The 21,307-nt window shown below is 32.4% G+C and overlaps 1 protein-coding gene across 2 annotated transcripts in view; it reads left to right on the top strand.

Annotated features, from left to right (window-relative positions):
* ADGRB3 (adhesion G protein-coupled receptor B3) overlaps window positions 1–21,307 on the top strand; it is a 755,063-nt gene that overhangs the window by 276,177 nt on the left and 457,579 nt on the right. The window contains exon 2 of one of the 2 annotated variants that reach the window (XM_019029897.4): window positions 16,354–16,464. In XM_019029897.4, coding sequence (XP_018885442.1) covers window positions 16,354–16,464 — 111 coding nt within the window. Of the gene's footprint in view, window positions 1–16,353; window positions 16,465–21,307 lie in introns of those variants that run through there. The other variant, XM_019029899.3, reaches the window with a different exon arrangement.

Genomic DNA, 21,307 nt, shown 5'->3' on the forward strand with positions numbered 1-21,307 from the left:
GAGAAGAGCAACTCCAAGACACATAATTGTCAGATTCACCAAAGTTGAAATGAAGGAAAAAATGTTAAGGGCAGCCAGAGAGAAAGGCCGGGTTACCCACAAAGGGAAGCCCATCAGACTAACAGCGGATCTCTCGGCAGAAACTCTACAAGCCAGAAGAGTGTGGGGGCCAATATTCAACATTCTTAAAGAAAAGAATTTTCAACCCAGAATTTCATATCCAGCCAAACTAAGCTTCATAAGTGAAGGAGAAATAAAATACTTTACAGACAAGCAAACGCTAAGAGATTTTGTCACCACCAGGCCTGCCCTAAAAGAGCTCCTGAAGGAAGCACTAAACATGGAAAGGAACAACCAGTACCAGGCACTGCAAAATCATGCCAAATTGTAAAGACCATCGAGGCTAGGAAGAAACTGCATGAACTAATAAGCAAAATAACCAGCTAACATCATAATGACAGGATCAAATTCATCTTCTTATTTATGTTCCATAAAAGAAATTTTGGTAGAGGCAAAATTTCAAAGGTATGTGGTTGTCAAGGGTGAAAATGTTAGAGAGGAAGCAGTATGATACCTTACTCATCATTAAAGTGATTCTACCTCATGTTAATGACTCCATAGGATTACATTCTTTTTAAATGTATCTTAATACCAATTCACATTGTGAGGCACTTAATCTAGCATGTTTTGCTTCCCATAGAGTATCAAATAAAATCTACAAAACAGTTGAAAGGAACTGACAGCTAAGATTATAAAAACCCAGAGCATATATTTGCCTGATTCTCTATTAATATTTGAGCCTTGCTACCATAATTAACACCATGAAGACATGTCTGCAAATTTAGAGAAGTAAAGGATACAAAGGACATAAAATTAGTTATAATTTGAAAGAAATCTTAGTGGTCTTATTAACTATATGTCCTTATACTTGAGAGCATGACTTGGCCATCAATTCGATGCAATTTTTTTTGTGTCCCAGATCCAACACATATTAGCTGCGTAATGATGGACAAGTAACATAACCTCTTGAAACCTCATCAGCTTCATAAGTAAAATGAGAATAATAATAGGACCTAACTCATCCAGAAGATGGCACTTAAATGTAGTGCCTATTTCATTGGAAAGAATTCCAGCCACATGGCAGAATGGGCTGATATTAATAGACCCAGACCTGTTAAAAATTCATAAAAATGTTGGATAAAATGTAATGACAGAAAAAATGAGCCAAGCCCAAAAGAAAGGGAAATGTATAGGTGTTCATAAAATACAACAGGAACAATAAAAGACAAAATATTAAGGGTACGCTGGATGATCTTAATTATCTTAGACAGCTATATGCTCTAAATGGCTAAGAATTGGGATCTAAGTGTTGTTGTGTAGACAGGAGAGTGTCCTCGGCCTTTGTAGTTTTGGAGAACTAAAAGCAATCCAACTATGGAAAGTCTGAGGCTTCAGAAAACTGCCCCATCTATCAGCAGAGATCTAGTAAAACTACTCAGTGGCCTGGGAAACAGTGAGAAGAAAGCTTGCCTTCTGTCTGGAGCTTTGAGTGGGAGGGGAAAAAAAAACTACCCAAGAAAAAAAACAAACACTGGCACATACCGCGCAGGTGTATGGTGTGAATTTATGCTGTCATGATTCAGTAACCTAAAACCAAAGAATTTACTGCTATGGAAGTTGTGGAAGGACTTTTACAGTGAGGCATTATATGAGTTTCACAGGGGAAAAGTACTGGGCAAGATGAACACTCAATAGAAATAAAATTAAATAAAAAATATAAAGAAAAATAAACTAAAGAAGGAAACAGAAAAATATGCAGAAGAAGCAGCAGATGCAACACAAGGAGCAAACCAAGAACTAGGAAAAAACCACCTTAAATAAACTGTGAAGGAGATATGTTTAAAGTTACTTTCCTAAGGAGTTGAAATCATTTTAAAACTATGAATAAGAAAGAATGAATAAGTAAAAATAGAATAAACATAAGCAGATTAAGAAAAACAGGACTACTAAAAATTAAACGTACAATTACTAAAATTAAAAATTCTGTAGATGGGATAAACACTAATGTAAAAGGAAATATTTGTGAATTGGAAGATATATCTGAGGAAATCACCTAGAATAAAGTGAGTAAAGTTAATATTATGAGATTGTTCAATGAAAATAATCTTTCTCCTTCCCCTCTCTCTCCTCTCTCTTTCTTTTCTCTCACCCTTCCAAAGTACTTTTCAGTTGCTTACCAGGCAAAAGATACAGTAATGGACAATTAATATTCCTACTCCTGTGAAGCTCACAGTTCAGTGGTTTGGTGGATACAGCAATTTATTAAAACAAATGAACAAAAACCAAACAAAACACAGGTTGATGAGTTCTTTGCAAGTAATTAAAATTTGGTCTTACGAAATCACTGTATAAGTACTTTGTATTTGGTAGTCGGGAAGGGTCTCTTGAAAGGGGTGAAATTTTAGATAAGAATGACAAGACAATCTGTCAAGCACAATTAGTTTTTCAGTTGAAAAAAAATCAATTTGTGCAGAGGAGAAATGAGCTATGCATGTTGCAGAAACGAAAAGGAGGCCAGTATGGTTAGAGCATGGTATGAAAGATGCAAGATGGTCTTGGAGGTGTAGGCTGGGGCAGATTCTACTGGGCTTTTTCATACGAGCCAGGGTAAAGAGTTTGGATTCTATTCTAAATACTGAGAAGTCATAAAAGGACTTTATATATGTTTTACCTTGTAAAGGATCTGTCCCTGTGCTATGTGGAGAATTCTCAGCAGCAGAAATGCTGGGGGTTGGGCAGTGGTGTGATGTGAGCAGTTAGGAGACCATTACATTGGTCCAAGTGATAGAGGCTACTGGGATTTGGACTGGAGTGGTAGAGGCATCAGCTCTACCACTGATTTTACAGATTTGGAAAAACTTTGGATAGGGATATGATGGGAATTTAAAATTGACAGGACATGGAGTTGGGAGAAAGATAAGAATCACAGTCAATTCCAGGAATCATAGATAAATCCATGTAAGAATTATGTCTACAATATTCATTAGTCACACAGCCACCATTTAAGCACTTCCAGTGATCAAAGGCTTGGTAGGTACCTCATGTGGCCACTCATTCCTTTTCATGCATCCCAAATCATTAGAAAGTTCTTCCTATGGATTTGACCTACTTTTCCTTATAAACAATATAGTTGCCTAAACAATATAGTTGATTTATTTTTAATCTTTCTTCTACATGATAAGTTTCTAAATATTTGAGGATAATTACTATTTTTTTCCTGAGGTTTTCTTGTTTCAAGTTAAATAATATCAGTTCCTGATTTTTGTTAGAATCTATGTGTATGTCGCTTAGGGTACTAATAACTCAATATTGAAGTTTGATTATTTTGATTTGTCCTAGTTTTCTTACTGGATTTTATTCTCTAAAGTGCCTTATCCATTGGGCACTCAAAAATTATTTCGAAAATAAAAATTAAACTAATCTCTTTTTTTGAGAAAATCTTCACTCTCCTTCTCACCTTTTTAATGTTCTGAGCACCCTTCTTTGCACATATTTTACTTTATCAATATGCCTCTTAAAAAATAAAGACCATGACTAATTGATATGCAATTCAAAAGTTCTGAATTCCATGCTTCAAAAATGCAATCAAAAATTAAATTTAGGTTTGGTATAGCTATCTTACGATGTTGACTCATTAAACTTTGGTTATCAAATAACCAATGCAATCATTTTAATATAACTTATTTTAAGTCAATTGTATCCCCACTAGAAGGATATACTCTTATACAATTTTCTGCCAAAGAAATAATAATCTACAGAATATACAGATTCATAGACGGATTTTAATTAATGGAAAAATGTCAGGTAAAACATTTTTTTAAGAAACTAAAACACAATAGAAAACATTTTTCCTTCAGAGAAGCAAAATTGTAATGACTTCTACTTACTTCTTGATGAAAAAGTTCATTATAATTGGATAATTAGTGCTAATGTCTCCTGTAAAGGTTGGGATGTTGGGGGAAGAAAAACCTGTTAAGATGGAATAGGGAATAATTCGACATGTAAGAGATGCCATCCCTTACCCCCTTGCCCATCCTTGGCCACTTGGTCACCAGCCTTGTAGAAGCACAGTCATATGATGGTGAGCAAACTATTCTGGACTCCTTGCTAGATCATGTTAGTGTTCTCATATGGTTCTGAAAATGCAAAATCACTGGAAGGACCATGTTTAATGGATATTACTAATATGAGATACCCAGATACAAGTAAAAGAATGTGAATTTATAACCCTAGCATTGTCATCAAGGTGCTCCCAAATTCTCTAGCCTTCCAAGAACTTATCTTTAATTTAGTATAAATTTTTAAACACACACTTGGCTTACCTTTAACATAATTTAGAGCTAGAAATTAAACATCCTCTTAATATTTCTAAAGATTCTTTGAGGCAGGGGTTGCATACATTTCTGCCTGTCCACTCATCCACTTATTTCATCCGTATTATCAATAACTGCTTTGCATTTTCCTTCTGGGGCTACTTTCTTTATTCTGTCTCCCTTTTCAACCTCAACATGAAACCAAGCTTTTTTTTCTTTAATCCCTTCCTTTTAAGTATCTCTAATGCAGGTTAAGTAGGCATTTAATAAAAGTTGGATGGAGTAGAGAGGGATTATATTTTACCACAGTGTAGTATTTATTTCTATCTAAATATCACTATTATTAATAATTTATTTTTCAATTCCTTCCACAATGAATTTTTCAGTTTTTTTCCTCTGGTCTCATTTTCCCACCATTTTTCTGGACATGTCTTTTTTTATTCCTCTCCCAAGATTTCTTAGCCTCACTCCCCTTCTCTATTGTCCACAGTGAGCCTCACCTTCTCTCTCTGGAAGCCTCAGTAAACTTTAATTATTACTCTGCAATTATGTAAAGTATATGTCTATTCTATAGCCAGTAACTTTTCAAGCCGGCATCCTATCTTTATATAACCAAATGAGTTCAGCACAATATTTTGATAAGCCTAAGACAGCTTTCTGCAGTATTTCTGCTCAAATTATTTTTAATTTTATATTTATTTATTCACCAAATATTTATTTTGGGCACTGTGTGTTTGTTAAAAAGAAATGCGAAATGTACAGCAAGCAGTAGGGTCTCCTAAGGGAAATGATTATTTCTTTTAATAAATGCTGTTAGCCAGCAAAATATTTATGAGGCACTTAGTGTAGGTGGCCTGCAAAATGTATATGGGCCGATGAGAGTGAGAGGGTGACAGTTATTTGCCTGAAAGCCATACCTGATCCTGTAGGAATGAGTGAGATTTCTGGGGAAGAGGATGTTGAGGCAGAACCTAAGGGAAAAACTCACATTTAGAGGATGAAGAGTCACTAAGGCAATGAAAGAGACAGAAAAGCAGACAAAAGGAGGAAGAAAATTAAAATCCTGTCAGCTTTGAAAGCCAAGGAAGGTGAGCATTTCAAGAACGGTTGTGGGATGGGGAGGGCGGGAGAATGTCAAATCCTTAAAGAATCATGATGAACGTGACAGTTCTTAAGAGGCAATTGACTTTCAAGAGAGCAGTTTCATTCAAGGCAGGAGGTTTGAAGTCAGATTATCTGGCATTATTGGGTGAGTGGGAAGAGAGGAATTAGAGGATACTCTTTTGAGAGGTTTCTGTAACAAGAAAGAATTGTTCAGAGAATGAAATGGGAAATTATATATTTTGCATTTACCCTTTATTAATCAAGAATCAGGGGCTCAATTATCATAGAGAAAATTATTGGAATGTGAGGGGGTTGAGATGGAAGCAGAGTACAGCTGGCGGTAACTCAGAGCATCCAAAACAAACGTGGAAGAAAATAAATTAGAAAGTTAGCTAAGGAGGAAAACATTCAATGTGCTCTGCTAGATAGCTGGTCCTTGTACTGAAGGGGAACACAGAGTACCAAGTAAACGAAATGAAAAACACGAATATCTAGACACACTGATAAAATTTCAAAGCTCCAAAGATAAAAAGTCCAAAAAGCGGGGGCCGGGTGCGGTGGCTCACGCCTGTAATCCTATCACTTTGGGAGGCCGAGGCGGGTGGATCACCTGAGGTCAGGAGTTCCACACCATCCTGGCTAACATGGTGAAACCCCGTTTCTACTAAAAATACAAAAAATTAGCCGGGCGTGGTGGTGGGCTCTGTAGTCCCAGCTACTCGGGAGGCTGAGGCGGGAAAATGACGTGAACCCGGGAGGCGGAGCTTGCAGTGAGCCGAGATCGCGCCATTGCACTCCAGCCTCCACGACAGAGACTCTGCATCAAAAAAAAAAAAAAAAAAAAAAAAAAAAAAAAGGCCTAAAAATCTTCCAGGTATAGAAGTCGTTCTCTTATAAGAAGACACGTGGGCAACACTGGATACTAGGAGTGAGTAGAGAAGTATCTTCAAAGTTTAATGAGAAAAAAAACTTAACCCTAAATTTCTAAGGCTTGCCAGACTAACATTCAAGCGTGTCAGGGTGAGGTAAATCAACTTTGGCCCATTCTCTGTGAAAGAATATATTGAACAAAATGATAAATGAATCCAAAAAAGAAGACAAATGAAGAAACTAAAAAAAATCTAATAGTTAAATCTAAATTCTTAAAGCACAATGTACAAATGTAATGGTTTGGAAATACATGACAAATGGATGTAAAGGAAGAAGGGGAAGTGATAGCAGACCCAAATTATTGTCTTGGTTGGAAAAGCCTATAGATGCTGATTAATTAAAGAGATTGACAGATTTTTAAAAATACGCTTTATGTATATGTAAAAAATTAGGGTATAACACTTTTAAATAATTAAATTAGGATATCTCGAGAAAAAAAGTAGCAATGGCAATTCCTATCAATCCAAAAAAAAATTAGGAAAAGGCAAAAAATAAACAGCAAGAAAACATGGTAAAGACAAACTCTAAAATAAGACAGAAGAGAAATGTTCAACATCGTAATAAATATAATAAATGTGAGTGGGTTTAATTCCCTATTAAAAGGAAGAGGGTCAGATGGGATTTTTAAAATCCGACTATATATGTTATGTAAAAGATACATGCTTGAAGCAAAATGACACTAAGGGGCTGAAAATAAAATATAGAAAAAGATGTAGCAGACAAGTGTATCAACAAGGCAGGAATAATAATATCAGACAAAACTGGAGTAACATGAAAAGCACAAATCAGAATGAAGAGAGATGTTGTATGTTGATGGAAATCAAACAGATTCAGATGAAGAAGAGTTAACGTCTGCCCTGCCAACACTACGTGTACTGAAATATGTCAGGATTAAACACTACACACTTCGGTGGGGGGTGTGGAATGTGGCAATATCTAACAAAATTTAAATTGTGATTCCTCACAGCAAAACCACTTTAGGAGACTCTCTTCAAGTAGAAAAATCTTTGAAGACAACATATATGTCTAGCAATAGGGAAATATAAGGGAATGATGTAGTTCAAGTACATTTATATCTTCTTGGGCAGTTTTAAAAAATAAAAATAATAAAATATATAAGAATAGAAGGATAGAATGATAAAGGACAGATATTATCTTCTGAGGTATAGAGAGACTAGATTGGTTCATAACAAAAAAAAATCTATTAAAATTAAAAAGAGAGAAAACTGTAAGCATAATACAAAGACCAGTAAGACCGCAATATCGTTTGTGTCATAGTGACGTGGCTTTTGTCTCCACAGTTTTAATTTAAATGGTCCTTTAAAACAAATTTTGTGGAATAATAATACGGATGAGATGCGCACTTGGTTTTATATGAAGTACTCTATGAATGAAAAACTAAATTAAATGTTATTTATAAGAGAAATGTATATATAACTACTGATAACCTTCCTAAAGCACTGGCTTGTTAACTTAATTTTCATTCAATATTTCATAAGCCTTATATATCAGACTAGGGATAACAATAATGTTTTTCTATGAAAAACAAGATTTTTGTCTGCTATGTTCACAGCTACATCTCCAGTGCTGAGAATCCTGTGTGGAATGTAATGGGTGCTCATTTAATGTTTGTTGAATGAGTGAAATGTATTCATTCCCAAATGCCTTTGATAAAATTCCCCCTTATAAAAAAATTTCTGTCTCATGTGGATGCCAGCTACAGCATAGATGTACTTTTTAAAATAAGTATTAGGCAATCTGAGATTTCACATGCAAAGTAAACCTTGATTTAATGCTTAGATTTGGATCAAAATAACTTCAACCTTGAATGATTTGAGAAAATGTCTTGAGGAAACGAAACAACTCTTATGTTACTCAGACTCGTGCATGTGCACACATTCGTGTATGTCGGTGTACAGACCTGTTCATCGAACTTGACCAGGTCTTCTACAACTCTTGGTCTGCTGGGAGATAGCCTATATGTTCATGAATCAACTTTCAATCTGAGAAAAAAATGTAATTTTAGAGTATAAGGAGACCTTAGAGATCATGTTCCCAGTATCTTCTTTTGCAGGAGGAGGAAACAGGTGCAGGGAATTTAAGGCGTGATGCCCTGAAATATGAGCTGCATCTCCTGATTGCTTATTTATTTTTCCACCCCTCCACGTTGAGCCTTAACCTTCATCCCAGTTAAAATGGTCTTAACTATCTTTAGTATGTAAAGCACAGCTTTGAAAATACTAATTATTTGTAGATCTCTCTATAGAATACCACTTGTCCCTTAGTATAATAACGACTGATGAAAACAAGCTCAAATATTAGTTAATTGATTAAAGGAATTTTTACGTAGTAGAAAAATACTGAAAATATTTTCCATGATCTTAGTTCATTTCTGAAAAATAAGCTAAAAGGTTAAGGGAATAGTTAAGATGGAATTAGAGTTATTTTAGAAATTATAAACGCTATATACATGTCTTAGTAGAATCATTCTTATTAAGAAAGTCAGGTTTGATACTTCTTTCATTAAATGTGTATAAAAGATACTATTTTAAGTTAAAACTTTTTGTAATAAACTAAAATATAGTGGTAGATAAATGGTAAAACATGACCAGAACTACTTTGGTATTTCTAGATTCTCTTTTAATAAAGCATTTTAATATCAATATAATAGGTAAAGTAAAAATATGTAAAAGACAGAAGAAACCCTTCTCCCTTACTTCCATGTACAAAAAGTAAGCCTTGAGATCTTTCAACTCAATTGATTGTAATTCAAGTACAATAAAGATGTACCAGAATTACCTAAATACCAGTGTTTTATGAAAAAAGAAGACATTTCATACACCACTTATATTTTTTTGGTCAAGCAACCATTAATCAAATCTTTAACCTTCAATTGTAGGGTAGCATTTATTTTGTGCTAATATATTAATAATGTACCAATAGTGGTACTATAAAATAATGTACAAATTATTTTATGGAATATTTTAAGTTATTTCAGTAAATATGTATACAGTGATATTGCTTTAAGTTAAATTATTCTACACTGCACTGTTATAATAAATGGTAATGAGCTTTGGTGAATTTAAAAGTACAGTACTGGACATAAGTCAGAGAATTGTCCATCCTTTTGGTAGCCCCTATTAAAATCTTCTCTGAAGACAGAGTATGCATGTCAGAAAGTTTGGCAGAAAAGCAACCAAGCCATGTTCTAGTTTGGAAAATATAGAAATAACCATCCAGGGACAATTCAGTTTACTTTCTTATATTTCTGACTTTCTAAGATCTTGTCAAGAGACACATTAGCAACAAGGTTATTACAATTGTATGCTGTAAGAGTTTTAGTCTACTGTAAAGGTGTTAACAATTATAGTAAATCATCTTATTTTGCCACTGGTATGCTAATGTGCTAAATTAAGGTCTGAAACAAATCGACAACAAAAAAATCCAACTGCTAGTACTACTGAAAGTAGAATTGTATTTGTCGTTTATGTGCTTCTCATCACCAACAAATAAAACATATTTTTAAGTAAACTATTACTGCTGATTTATAAGAATTCAGTAGTTGTCTCAGAAAGAGATATTAACATTCAATTGCATAATGGATAAGAAATAACAAATAATTCCTGCATGATTACACACATTGATGAATTCTTGCATGGAAGAGTGTGTCCAGCTTACTAACATTTCCTGGATGGCAAACAGAATAAATATAAAAATAATGATTTAAGGGTTTATCCTCTGAATTTCCTGGAAACATTCTCACAAAATATTTCATTACATAATCTTCAAACAAATGTTTGAGGAGTTCCAAAAGAAAATGTATTATATGTAATTATTTCATCATTTTTACTTGGACTAATGTTAAGTAAATACAGCATTATTGTCTAAATATACCGAATATATTTGGTAATCACTTCTACAAAATGTTATAAGTAACATAATGTAACAACATTGAAAACTCTTGAACATTTTTAACTTTTCTATAAACATATTAGCAGTGTGCCCTTTGACTATTTCATGTTTTATCCATTTTTAGAAGTGCCCTAAAATTACTCATTTGCTTAACAGAGTTACGCCCAGCTACCCAACAAAATCGTTTCTGTCGAAGTATTTCGGAAAGCAAGTTTCATTTTGTTACTGTAAGAAATAGCATTTTGGGCCCTGTAGCCACATATCTAGCTTTGAGAATGGAACCAAGAAATAATAAGAAAGAGCATCAGTTAATCTCTTAAATGTTAATGATATATTTATCAGATTTCTACTATTTTTAATATTGATTAATCTTATTTTATTTAAATATATCCCAATATTTATTAATTTATTATATAACTGTCATTATTGAATTTTGTAGAAGTTTTCTTCCCTCATCTATTGTGTTTTTTATGGTTCTATGGGGAAATGAAATTAGTATATTTATAATCAGTAGTAAAATATCCGTTTAAAAATTGTATTCAGTTCGTGCTAACTGTAGAAATGTTTCTGATTAAACTCCAGTCTTTTCTCCTATCCGCTCTATCTTTTCACAGAACACTTGGCTATATAGGTACTAAAAAATATCAAATGAGAGAATACAATTTTTAAATCTGATAACATTTTTAAACACTATTAAAATCAAGGCAAACTCTTACAAATTAGAAAGATACCAAAATTCTGACAATCTGGGCTGCTCTTCACTATCAAAATATCTCCCAACTACAGTATGCAGGAAATATTTTCATGCAAAGTCACTGTGCCACTTCTGTTTCTAAATGACCAAATTTAATAATTTATATTCCTGCCTAAATATGAGCCTATAAGGCATTAAATCGAATAACATTTTTCAGAAAATATATGGGTGCTTCTCAACAGAATTTACTTGCCTACCATACCTTAAGCCAGTCAGATGATGGAATCTTTCACCTGTCAGCAAATCATATTTTAATATTCTTTCTTGTTAGGTTGTGATAAATGAGATACCACTTCTAATGTACGATTGTATGGCTTGAAAGATTTAATTGTATTTCTCTTTGGCGACATATTAAAAGATTATTTTTATTTTCTCTTTGGAGACAAATTAGCAAGTCATTGTAGTTGAGGGCATTCCAGTATTTAGGAAATTTATATAAAAAATGAGTCTCAAATGTAGCTCAATAATATTTTTATTATAATAGTTTTATATATTTCAAAGGATCAGGCCATGTATAATGGATTTCCTTGAACTATGAGCTTTAGAATATCAGAAGCCATTTCTGATTCATCTTTATAACTTTGGTTCCTAAGACACTAATTAATAAATGTTTATTTAAAAAATAAAGCTTTGTTTCAGGACAGTGGCACTTAATTTTCAAATGAAGCAGTATTTCAATTATTTTAATAATAACCTGAATATTTATGGATAATAACCTTATTGACAGCAGGAATTTTGACCATCATAATCATACATAACTAATTTTCAAGTACTTCACAGATAATTTTATTTTTCTCCCCATTGAACTTAGCAAGTTAAAGAAATGGTTCTCGACATCTAGAAACTTGCACTTTGGAGAAACAATTCCTAATGCAAAATTTGTTTGTTTGATAAATAAATATTGAACTTCAGTTATGTCCAAAGCAGGAGGTGATTTTAAAATTCATAAGTAAAACTTCCTTTTCCTTAGAAGTTTTTAATCTGCTAGGAAGAGTAAGACAATCTAATAATTATAATGAAAGTCCATTTTTAATTCGAAGCCAAGAAAAATGGAAGTTAAGTAAGGCAGAGGTTGTTTATGTTTAGTTAATGAGGAGACAGTTCATGGAGGTGGTGCCATTTGAATTAGGCTTGATAAGAGATTTACTTGCAGGCATCACTAGAAAAGCAGGTGTTTTAAGTTTAGGAAAATGTAAGAAACGGTGCAGTGGTTTTACGAATCCCATAGCAACAAGTAGTCCACTTTGGCTACACAATGTAAGTAGGACGTAACTCAAAAATTTTATGGAGAAGCAATAATGGCCTAGGTGAGGATGACTTCTGTGGACATGTAAACAAAAGATAACTAACAATGTGAAGTAGTATTTCCATTGCTAGACAGATTACAGTAATGACTCTTATCTCCTAATCTATCGATGTGCTTGTCTGTATGTTTAAAAATACACATGGCAAAATAAGAAACGGATATGTGTTTGTGTTTTAACTTTTAATGAATTCGATTTCACATTATTATGACCTTTAATTTCCAGACAAAAACTTTATAACTGATAATTGACTATGAAAAGTCAAATTTTAAGTCTATTTGTTTTTTAATTATCTACTTACATATTCCTGGATGGGGGAAGAAATGACATAAAATTGTACTGAAGGAAATTATTTTTAAAATTTTTCTTTCATGTAACTTTGATTGTATCTGACTTCCAGAGCCTATTGCTTTTTAGCAAGAAGCACAGTGAAAGATTGAGAAAATGTGCCTAAACATGGCAGTCATCTCTAATCATTTGGGTTTTATACATGAACATAGTTATTTACCCACCACTTCATTGATAACATCAACATAAAGATATAGGAAATAACCCTGTATATTCATAAACCATGTACCATATGTACACATATAATGTTATGCTATACATTATTTCATTTGATTTCATAACTTGCTTTCCATTGCTTTCACCAAAGCAGATCATCTTTTTATTTGGTTATGTTCTTTTGCTCGTGTAACTAATGTAATATGTTATCTTTGCCAACTAAGAATCATTTGAATACGAATCAACCACCCATGAAGAATTTATATTATTCAGAAAGCCTACTATGCTAAAAGTTTACCTCAACCCACATTCACCACATAAAATAATGGCAAAAATAATTGGTTTTTCTTAAGTTTGGATGATCCAATTGGCCTAAATTTTTATTAGAAGTGAAGAAGATAATGCCATCTTGAAAGACAGCACAAATGTTTTTAAAATACCCCATTGCAAGGTATGGGGAGAACCATAACATTATCTGTTAAATCTTACTGTTAATAGCAACTCTAAAACAAAGAAGATTTTTATTTTGAAACATGGGACGTAAACTTTGGCAGAAGAAACACACTTGGTTAGGTAATAGTTTATATATTTCAATTACAAATTTGAATTAAGTCTAGAACAATGGATGTGGAATATTCAAAAAAAACCACCATAGTGTTGTTTTCCCACCTGAAAAAAAAGAATGAATTTTTAATATCTTCTCTCTTATGAGGAATTTAGTTATATCAGGACCTCATATTAATTCTTATTTTTTCAAAACAATTTTTCAGATACATTATATTGTTGTACAGCAATAATCAACAATTCCAATTCAAACTTCTGATTATGTAATAAGTTTGTAATTAAGTTCATAAACTATTGAAGAATTTCTTATCACAAATATTGTGACATGATAAACTATCAGCACTAGTATTCATATAACATTGATTATTGATAAGTGGAAATAACTATGGTGTAGGATATTGAAATTTAATTTCTAGGATATTGAAATTTAATTTGCATTACATATATTTTAAGAGATGTAAATCACATTCCAACTAACAATATAAAATGATTTACTTAAATTCGTTCTATTCTTTAAAAAATGAACACTTCAACTTGTTTTAAACTTAAGAAAGTGTTAAAAATTGAATGTGACACTTTTAAAATCATCCCAAGGCTGGCCATGGTGGCTCCTACCTGCAATCCCAACAATTTGGGAAGCAGAGGTGGGAGGATCCCTTGAGGCCAGGAGTTTGAGATCAGTCTGGGAAACATAGTGAGACCTGCTCCAACAACAACAACAACAAAAACTAAAATTAGCTAGGCATGGTGGATGGTGCTTGTTGTCTTAGCTACTTGGGAGGCTGAGGCAAGGGAGAGGATCACTTGAGCCCAGGCGTTCAAGTTTACAGTGAGCTGTGATTGCACCACTGCACTTCAGCCTGGGTGACAGACCAAGATCCACGGACATACTCAGACCTTCTAAATTTCAAGTTCATAGTCTCTATTAAAAATAAACCATTTTCCTTAGAAGAGAGATTTCAGCCTATTATCATGCTGCCACTGAGTTGAAGAATTACCTTCTACCAGAACAGGTTATACAGTTATTTACTACATAATTAATTTGTAGGCATGAAATAATCTTTTCAGCATTCTTTGCCTGCTCAGTGCCAAAATTACCTTAGTGTGAGCATCAGAGCCCCCAGATGACTTATGTAAACCTGTACTCTGACATAAATGCTGAAAACAATAGACATACCCGCAACTTAAAATACAAATTCAAGAGGAAATAAAGTGAAGCATACTGTTGATAAAAAATTACTACTAAATTCTGGTGCTATTTCATATCCAGAAACATTCTAATTGCATATAATATTTGAAAATATTGGATAGTCAGTCTAGATATAAAATTCCTAAATTGTTCATTTTCAAAATTGTTAAATGAGTGATTAGCTACTTCTTATGGCCTGGCAAAACATGGTTTAGACACCACATACAGCACACATAACTGAATGGAATGAAAGGATGTTGGCGGTAATGGAAAATAGTGATGGATTTTACAAGGTCAGACCCACTGACATTTTATTATTGATAAGCAGAATCAGCTACAGTGTAGGATATTGCCGAATTCTAAGCAAATGAATTTTTAAAAATATATTACATAGAAGCTATTCTTTTACATTTTCTGCCTTGGATATTTTCTCACCTGACAAAAACAAACACACATTTAGATTTCTCAGATTTCTCAGAGGATGTTCTTTTGAGTAGATTATCTGTAAAAAATTTCTCACACATCAGTCAGGTGCCATGGTTTAATTTTTATGTGAGGATTTGGTAGGACAGATGAAAATGTGTGCTAGTCTTTTCTCCTTCCATACAAGAATTGGTAGAATTACAAGATACACAGCTTAATTACACTATCTGCAGTGCCACTGGAACACACTTCACCCAGTCATCTTTGTCATGTTTAAGAGACCTGGTCTTAAGGGCCTAGTAATTTTCTTGATGTAAAAGATAGCAGCACAATTTCTTGCCCCTCAGTATTCCCTTCCCATATCTAAACTCCTATGAGACAGAACCAACAACTATTCCATATATTAGGCTCTGATTTTAGTAAAACCACTTTTCAGTCACAGTTCGATAAGCACAGATCTCTTGCAGAATTCTAAGAATATGAATTTTTAAAAATATGTTATATGGAAGGTATTCTTTTACTCAACTAATTTTTTTTCTTTCTTCCATTTGTTCCCGAATTAGTACCAGACATTTTTTTTCTGCCTTTCTTGAAAGTTCTACTATCAAATAATCAAATAACAGAAGGCTAGAAACAATAAATTTTATAAATATAACTTTTAAAAGAGAAAATATTCTCTTACATGTGATTAGAAAAGGGGGGAGGAATTAATTGGGGCAGGGAAGGAAATAATGAGAATGACCAATGCCACTATATTCCATGAGCCTTTGAGAACACCACGGGCAACCTCATCTTTGAATGAAAAAAAAAAAAAAAAGGTAGTCTGTTAAGTGACTGGGTTTACCTTAGAAAAGATAAGTTATAGGACTGAGTAATCTAGTAACAAGAAAACTGCTGACAAACTTCTGGGGGTGATTGTTGTTAAGCAAAGAAGCAGATGCTACTAAGTCAGGATTCTCTCTCTAAAAAAACAACAGTTAACACTGTGGTTGTATTTTTTTCTTATGTGTTACTTCAAAACCTTATCAGAAAAGAGTACAGTATCTCTGTTAAGTTCACTTAAAATCTGTTGTGTCATTTTATTGACTATTACTGTTTTTTGAAATCTTGTTCATGTTTATAGGTTTTCTGACTTGAGTTTAGAGATATTCCAAGCAGATTAGCCTAGCAAGTTTAGAATTGTGAATTTAATAATTATCTTCTAGGTATGTATAGGAACATATTGCATGAGACAGTAATGTAATTTGTGAGAAATGTCTACACACAAGCTTTCATATACCTTTATTCTGTCTTTAGAATTTGGAATGATGGGAGATCATACAATTAAAAGTCAGCGACCTCGATCTGTTCATGAAAAAAGGGTCCCTCAGGAACAAGCTGATGCTGCTAAATTTATGGCACAAACTGGTAATACGTTAGTTACATTTTTCTATTTATTGTTGTTAATTTAATGAAACCACTGCATGTTTTCATAATCTTTTGCTGCACATTTGTCAGTTTTTGGAGCTGATATTTTTTCGAGCCATTTTTTTTGTCACCAGTTAAAGTCCATAAATAAAGTAGCTGTGAATTGAAAAGTGCACAAAAATTATGTAAGAATTATTTTGCTTTCAGTATGGGACATTTAGGATTTACATAGTAGCATTTATGCTAATTAACTACTTAAAATGTATCATTAAACTTTTAAAGAAAGACAGCAAAGTTATTTCTTCAATAATTGATTGATATAAGACTTTCAAAAATTAGAACTTTAAATGAAACTCTAGACAATGAAATTTATTTTAACAATGTTGAATATATTGAATTTTTTCAAGTGTGATCCTACTTGTATTAATTATTGTTAAAATGCACGGAAAATATAAACTTTTAAAAAATTAATAATTTTTATTTGAAAAGAGTTTTGTTATATAAGCTAAATAATAAGAAGTTGAAAGTGTTAAGTAAGGTGTAACACATTCCAACTAATTAAATACCAACCTAAACTGACTTTCTACTTTATAAAATGTTTAATTCTAAATTAATTAGATTACTTTTAAAAACCTCCCTCCAAATATATCTGTAAATATTTGGAGTATATGTAATTTATGCCCATTATTTAGTTACAGAATTTGAACTAATATATGTATTCATATTTTTTCTTATCACAATAAATGGTCTAATTTCATCTGAGTACATTGCATGTAGTACATCCTTAAAAGAAAAAGTGTTTCAACTTTGTTATGTACATTTGCAATTGTCACCTTTATTCTGGGAAATTGAAAGCTAACAGTTTTATCTATGTCTTAAAAAATTGTATACATCTCAATGTTTTGCCATTAATACAGAAGTTTCAAGTACATGACCAGTTTCCTGACATGACATTTAGACTGATAGTGATGAAATTCCCCCAAGAAATGAATCTTTCCTTGAGTTCACATGTTCTTAAGATAATAGTTTTTAGAACAGTAGATCTGAATCTACAATATAAAAATGCAAATATTGTTCATGAGTTTTGCTCTTAATAAGGGGTGAGTAGAAGATTTTGAAACATTAGTTGAGTTGTAAGGAGGTCAAATTTTCAGAACAAGAAGTTTAAAATAAATTTTACAAGGATTCACTTTTAGTTTTTTTGAGATATATATTGCAGCCAAATACAGAAATATAGAAACTTGCTTATCTGGATCCCTTTTTGTGCACTTTCTTGTTTAAGAAAAATTGATTTTTATTTTTACTATTTGTTTGAACAAGTCTAAAAGTGCATTAACAGGTTTAGGCAAATTTCCAAATTTCTAAATGTATTTCTCTCCTTTACAGGGAGCAAAAAGTCTCAACCACTGAGCAGAGATTAGAGACATTAAGTCAAGGCACACGGGCATGGGCTGACTACTCATCTTTGTTGGCACCATCTAATGGGGGCATTTCTGCAGGATTAAAAAAGGTGTATTTTATTTGTGCAAAAGAGATGGCAGGCATTGGTTTACTGAAGTTCCTAAAAATTGGAGTCAATAGGAAGTGAAATGGAAAATGATAGTTTTAAATTTCCAATAGCGTAACATGATTAGTTTATGTGTAAATATTATGCAATTTAGCCAAAAGTTTTTGTACAAGTTTTTTTATTTGTCTGTGACATAGTTCAATTCACAGTTTTCAGCCAAAACCCTTTTGGTAAATTCAAATTTCAAGGAACATTGTGTTTTCCTAGTAAGGAATTACTAATTTCAAAATGATGAATAATAAATATTTATTCTTTTATTTTAACCAAATATAGCATAGACAATCATAAATACATGTATAAGACTTTAAAATTAAACTATTTCAGTACTGATGTAAAACTGGAAAACTACATTATTTTAAGTAATTTTTAAAATTTATAATTTAACAGAAGACAATTATAATGTGAAAAAGAGAAGAATATTTTTCCTTAAATATTTTCCTAGATTATACTTTTTTTAGGTGTTAAGGTAGTCTGAATAAATACAGGTAAGTGTCACACAATGAAATTTTACAAAAATTAAGCTTTACTTATAAAAGTTTTCCCTGTATTTGTCTTTAAGCCAAAAAAAGACTGTAACATATAAATAATATACAATTTATTAACAGTAATTTGAGAACAAAGAATAAGGCAAAAACATACATTTAAATAATAATAAAAGACAATATATTTTTATATTAATCATGGAGAAAAATGCAAAGGCTATCACACTTTAATATTTAAGAATTACTTCTCAAAATGAGTAACCTGGCCTCTTCAATCAATATGATCAGTAAAAGATTGTAATTAAAAGCAATCTTTCTATAGAGTGATAAAGTGAGTGTAACATTTTTTAAAAAGAGTAACATTTGATAAAGTAGCATAGTTTGGATATAAATGATGGTGCTCTAATAGCCTATCGTGCAATCTTTATTTATCGTTAAGGAATATAAAATTAAATGATATCATATAAATATATATATTTAATATAGACATCTAAATTAAATGCCAATAAGATGGCTTAAGATATCCTAGTTACATTTGCTTATGCTTAAGCATCATATTCATCAATTAATTTATAAACATGTTTAGAAAGGCAGTCTTTCATTACCGTGAGGAAAATAGCCTCAATTTGGACTATGTAGCATTTTATCTAAAATTTTAAAAAATAAAATTAAGCTGGGTGCAGTGGCTCATGCCTGCAATCCTAGCACTTTGTCATTTACAAGGCGGGTGAATTACCTGAGGTGGGAGTTCAAGACCAGCCTGACCATCATGGTGAAACCCCGTCTCTACTAAAAATACAAAAAATTAGCTGGGTGTGGTGGCACACACCTGTAATCTCAGCTACTTGGGAGGCTGAGGCAGTAGAATCTCTTGAGTCAAGGAGGCAGAGGTTGCAGTGAGCCAAGATCACACCATTGCACTTCAGCCTGTGCTATAGAGTGAGACTTCGTCTCAATAAGTAAATAAATGAATAAATAAATAAAATTAAAAGTACATTTCTAATTTCATGACTTTAAGATAATAGCAAAAGTTTATATTAATATTTTGTTCATAATTTAAAATGCATTCTCACATATTATCTCACTCAATCTTCACAGATTTTGAAGTAAATATAATATTCATTTTATCCAAGACATTCAAAGAAATAAAATGACTTTCTCAAGGTCACAGAGCTATTATTCAGTAGATTTCCATCAATCACAGGTCTTCTGACTTTAATTGCAATGCTTTTCCAGTTTCCTTTTGTGTTTCATGCTAGACTAAAGAGCTTTCAGTTCGTACCATCTCCAAAGATATATATATTAAAAACAGTATACTTTGTCTTATAGTTTACTATTTTAATGTCATTGAATATTTTTAACATCTTTCTTATAATGTATATTAGTTATTCTCACAATGGCCTAATGTGCTTGACTAGAATGTTCTTCATACTTTTATAAATAAGGAAGTGGCAGCATGGAAAAAAGAAGTATTTAGTGGAAATGTCACTGAAACTATGGGATTTGAGTTATAACAAGATCATTTTGATAGGTAGGCCACTATTTCACTGGCAAAATTTTAATTCAAAATCTGAAAGCCAATGTTTTATTTATTTATTTACTTAGTTTATTTTTGATCAATGAAGAGAGAGGAAGAGTGACAAGACCAATTCTGAGCATTCATTATCAAACTCTCATGATCCAGTCACCACTGCTTAGCCTGTTCAGCATCACTGCAGTATCATACATTCAGAAGCAACCCAAATGTTTAAATACTTGTACGAAAGTAATTTAAATATAGGGCTTGATCTGAATTCACTGCTCAGTTTAGTTAAATTATGTTTTCTGTCATTACAACAGTGCAAGAGGAAAAGGACTGCTTTTATGGTAAAATAGAACTAATTTTATTCATAACCTTTATCATTTCACTTATAGAATCCACATTGTTCATAATTTTCTGACTTTTAATTAATAACATGCAACCATAATATTTATACCTCACTTAATCTCATCATAGTTCAGAACATCATTTTAAAAAGTGTATTATATTTTCCCTAACTTCAGCTTAAATTTTCTATTGCTAAATTTACATGCACATATATACATATATGTGGAGTTTTTTAACTATCATCCTTCTATTTGGTTTATAGAATAATGATTTTCAATCTTGATAGAGTATTCTTTAATGTAAAAGAACAAATTATGAAGCATGGCTTTAACTGTTATTCAAATAGTCATCCAAGGACATTTTTATGAAATTAGCAATATATAAATTTGTGAAGAAAAAAATTCTGAATTGATGAAGGGTTATCTATACATTATTCTCAAGTCACACTGATCACAACACTGAAAAGCAGTCCCATTTGATGTAATCTGTCATCCCAGTTACTATTGTCTGTGCCCTTACAATATATGTCCAGTTATAAACAGATGGTCATCTATGCCTCTCGGTGCATGATGCAGAACAATATAAGAGCAAATGCGTCATAATGGTACTACTCAAAGTGTGGTTAGTGGATCAGTGTTTGTCCGCAAACTGGCCGTTATGGTCTCTCAAAGGAATAAGCAGTTTACATCAGAATGTAAAACCAACTACTTCATCAAGCACAAGTTTTATTTAAGCTGACATTTCGTTTTTAGAACAAATTTCTCACTGAGAAAATCTGTGTGTTGAATTACATTCTGGCCCAAACTCCTTCTTTCCTAGAGCACTAGTTTGTGGACCAGCTGCCTTGAGTAGCACTGCAAATAATTTTCAAGTCATTTACTAACTCTCTAGAAAACGATGGACAAAATACATGATCATATTCTATCC

Source organism: Gorilla gorilla, chromosome 5 (assembly GCF_029281585.2).
Source record: "Gorilla gorilla gorilla isolate KB3781 chromosome 5, NHGRI_mGorGor1-v2.1_pri, whole genome shotgun sequence".
In the NCBI taxonomy this organism is placed as follows: Eukaryota; Metazoa; Chordata; class Mammalia; order Primates; family Hominidae; genus Gorilla; species Gorilla gorilla.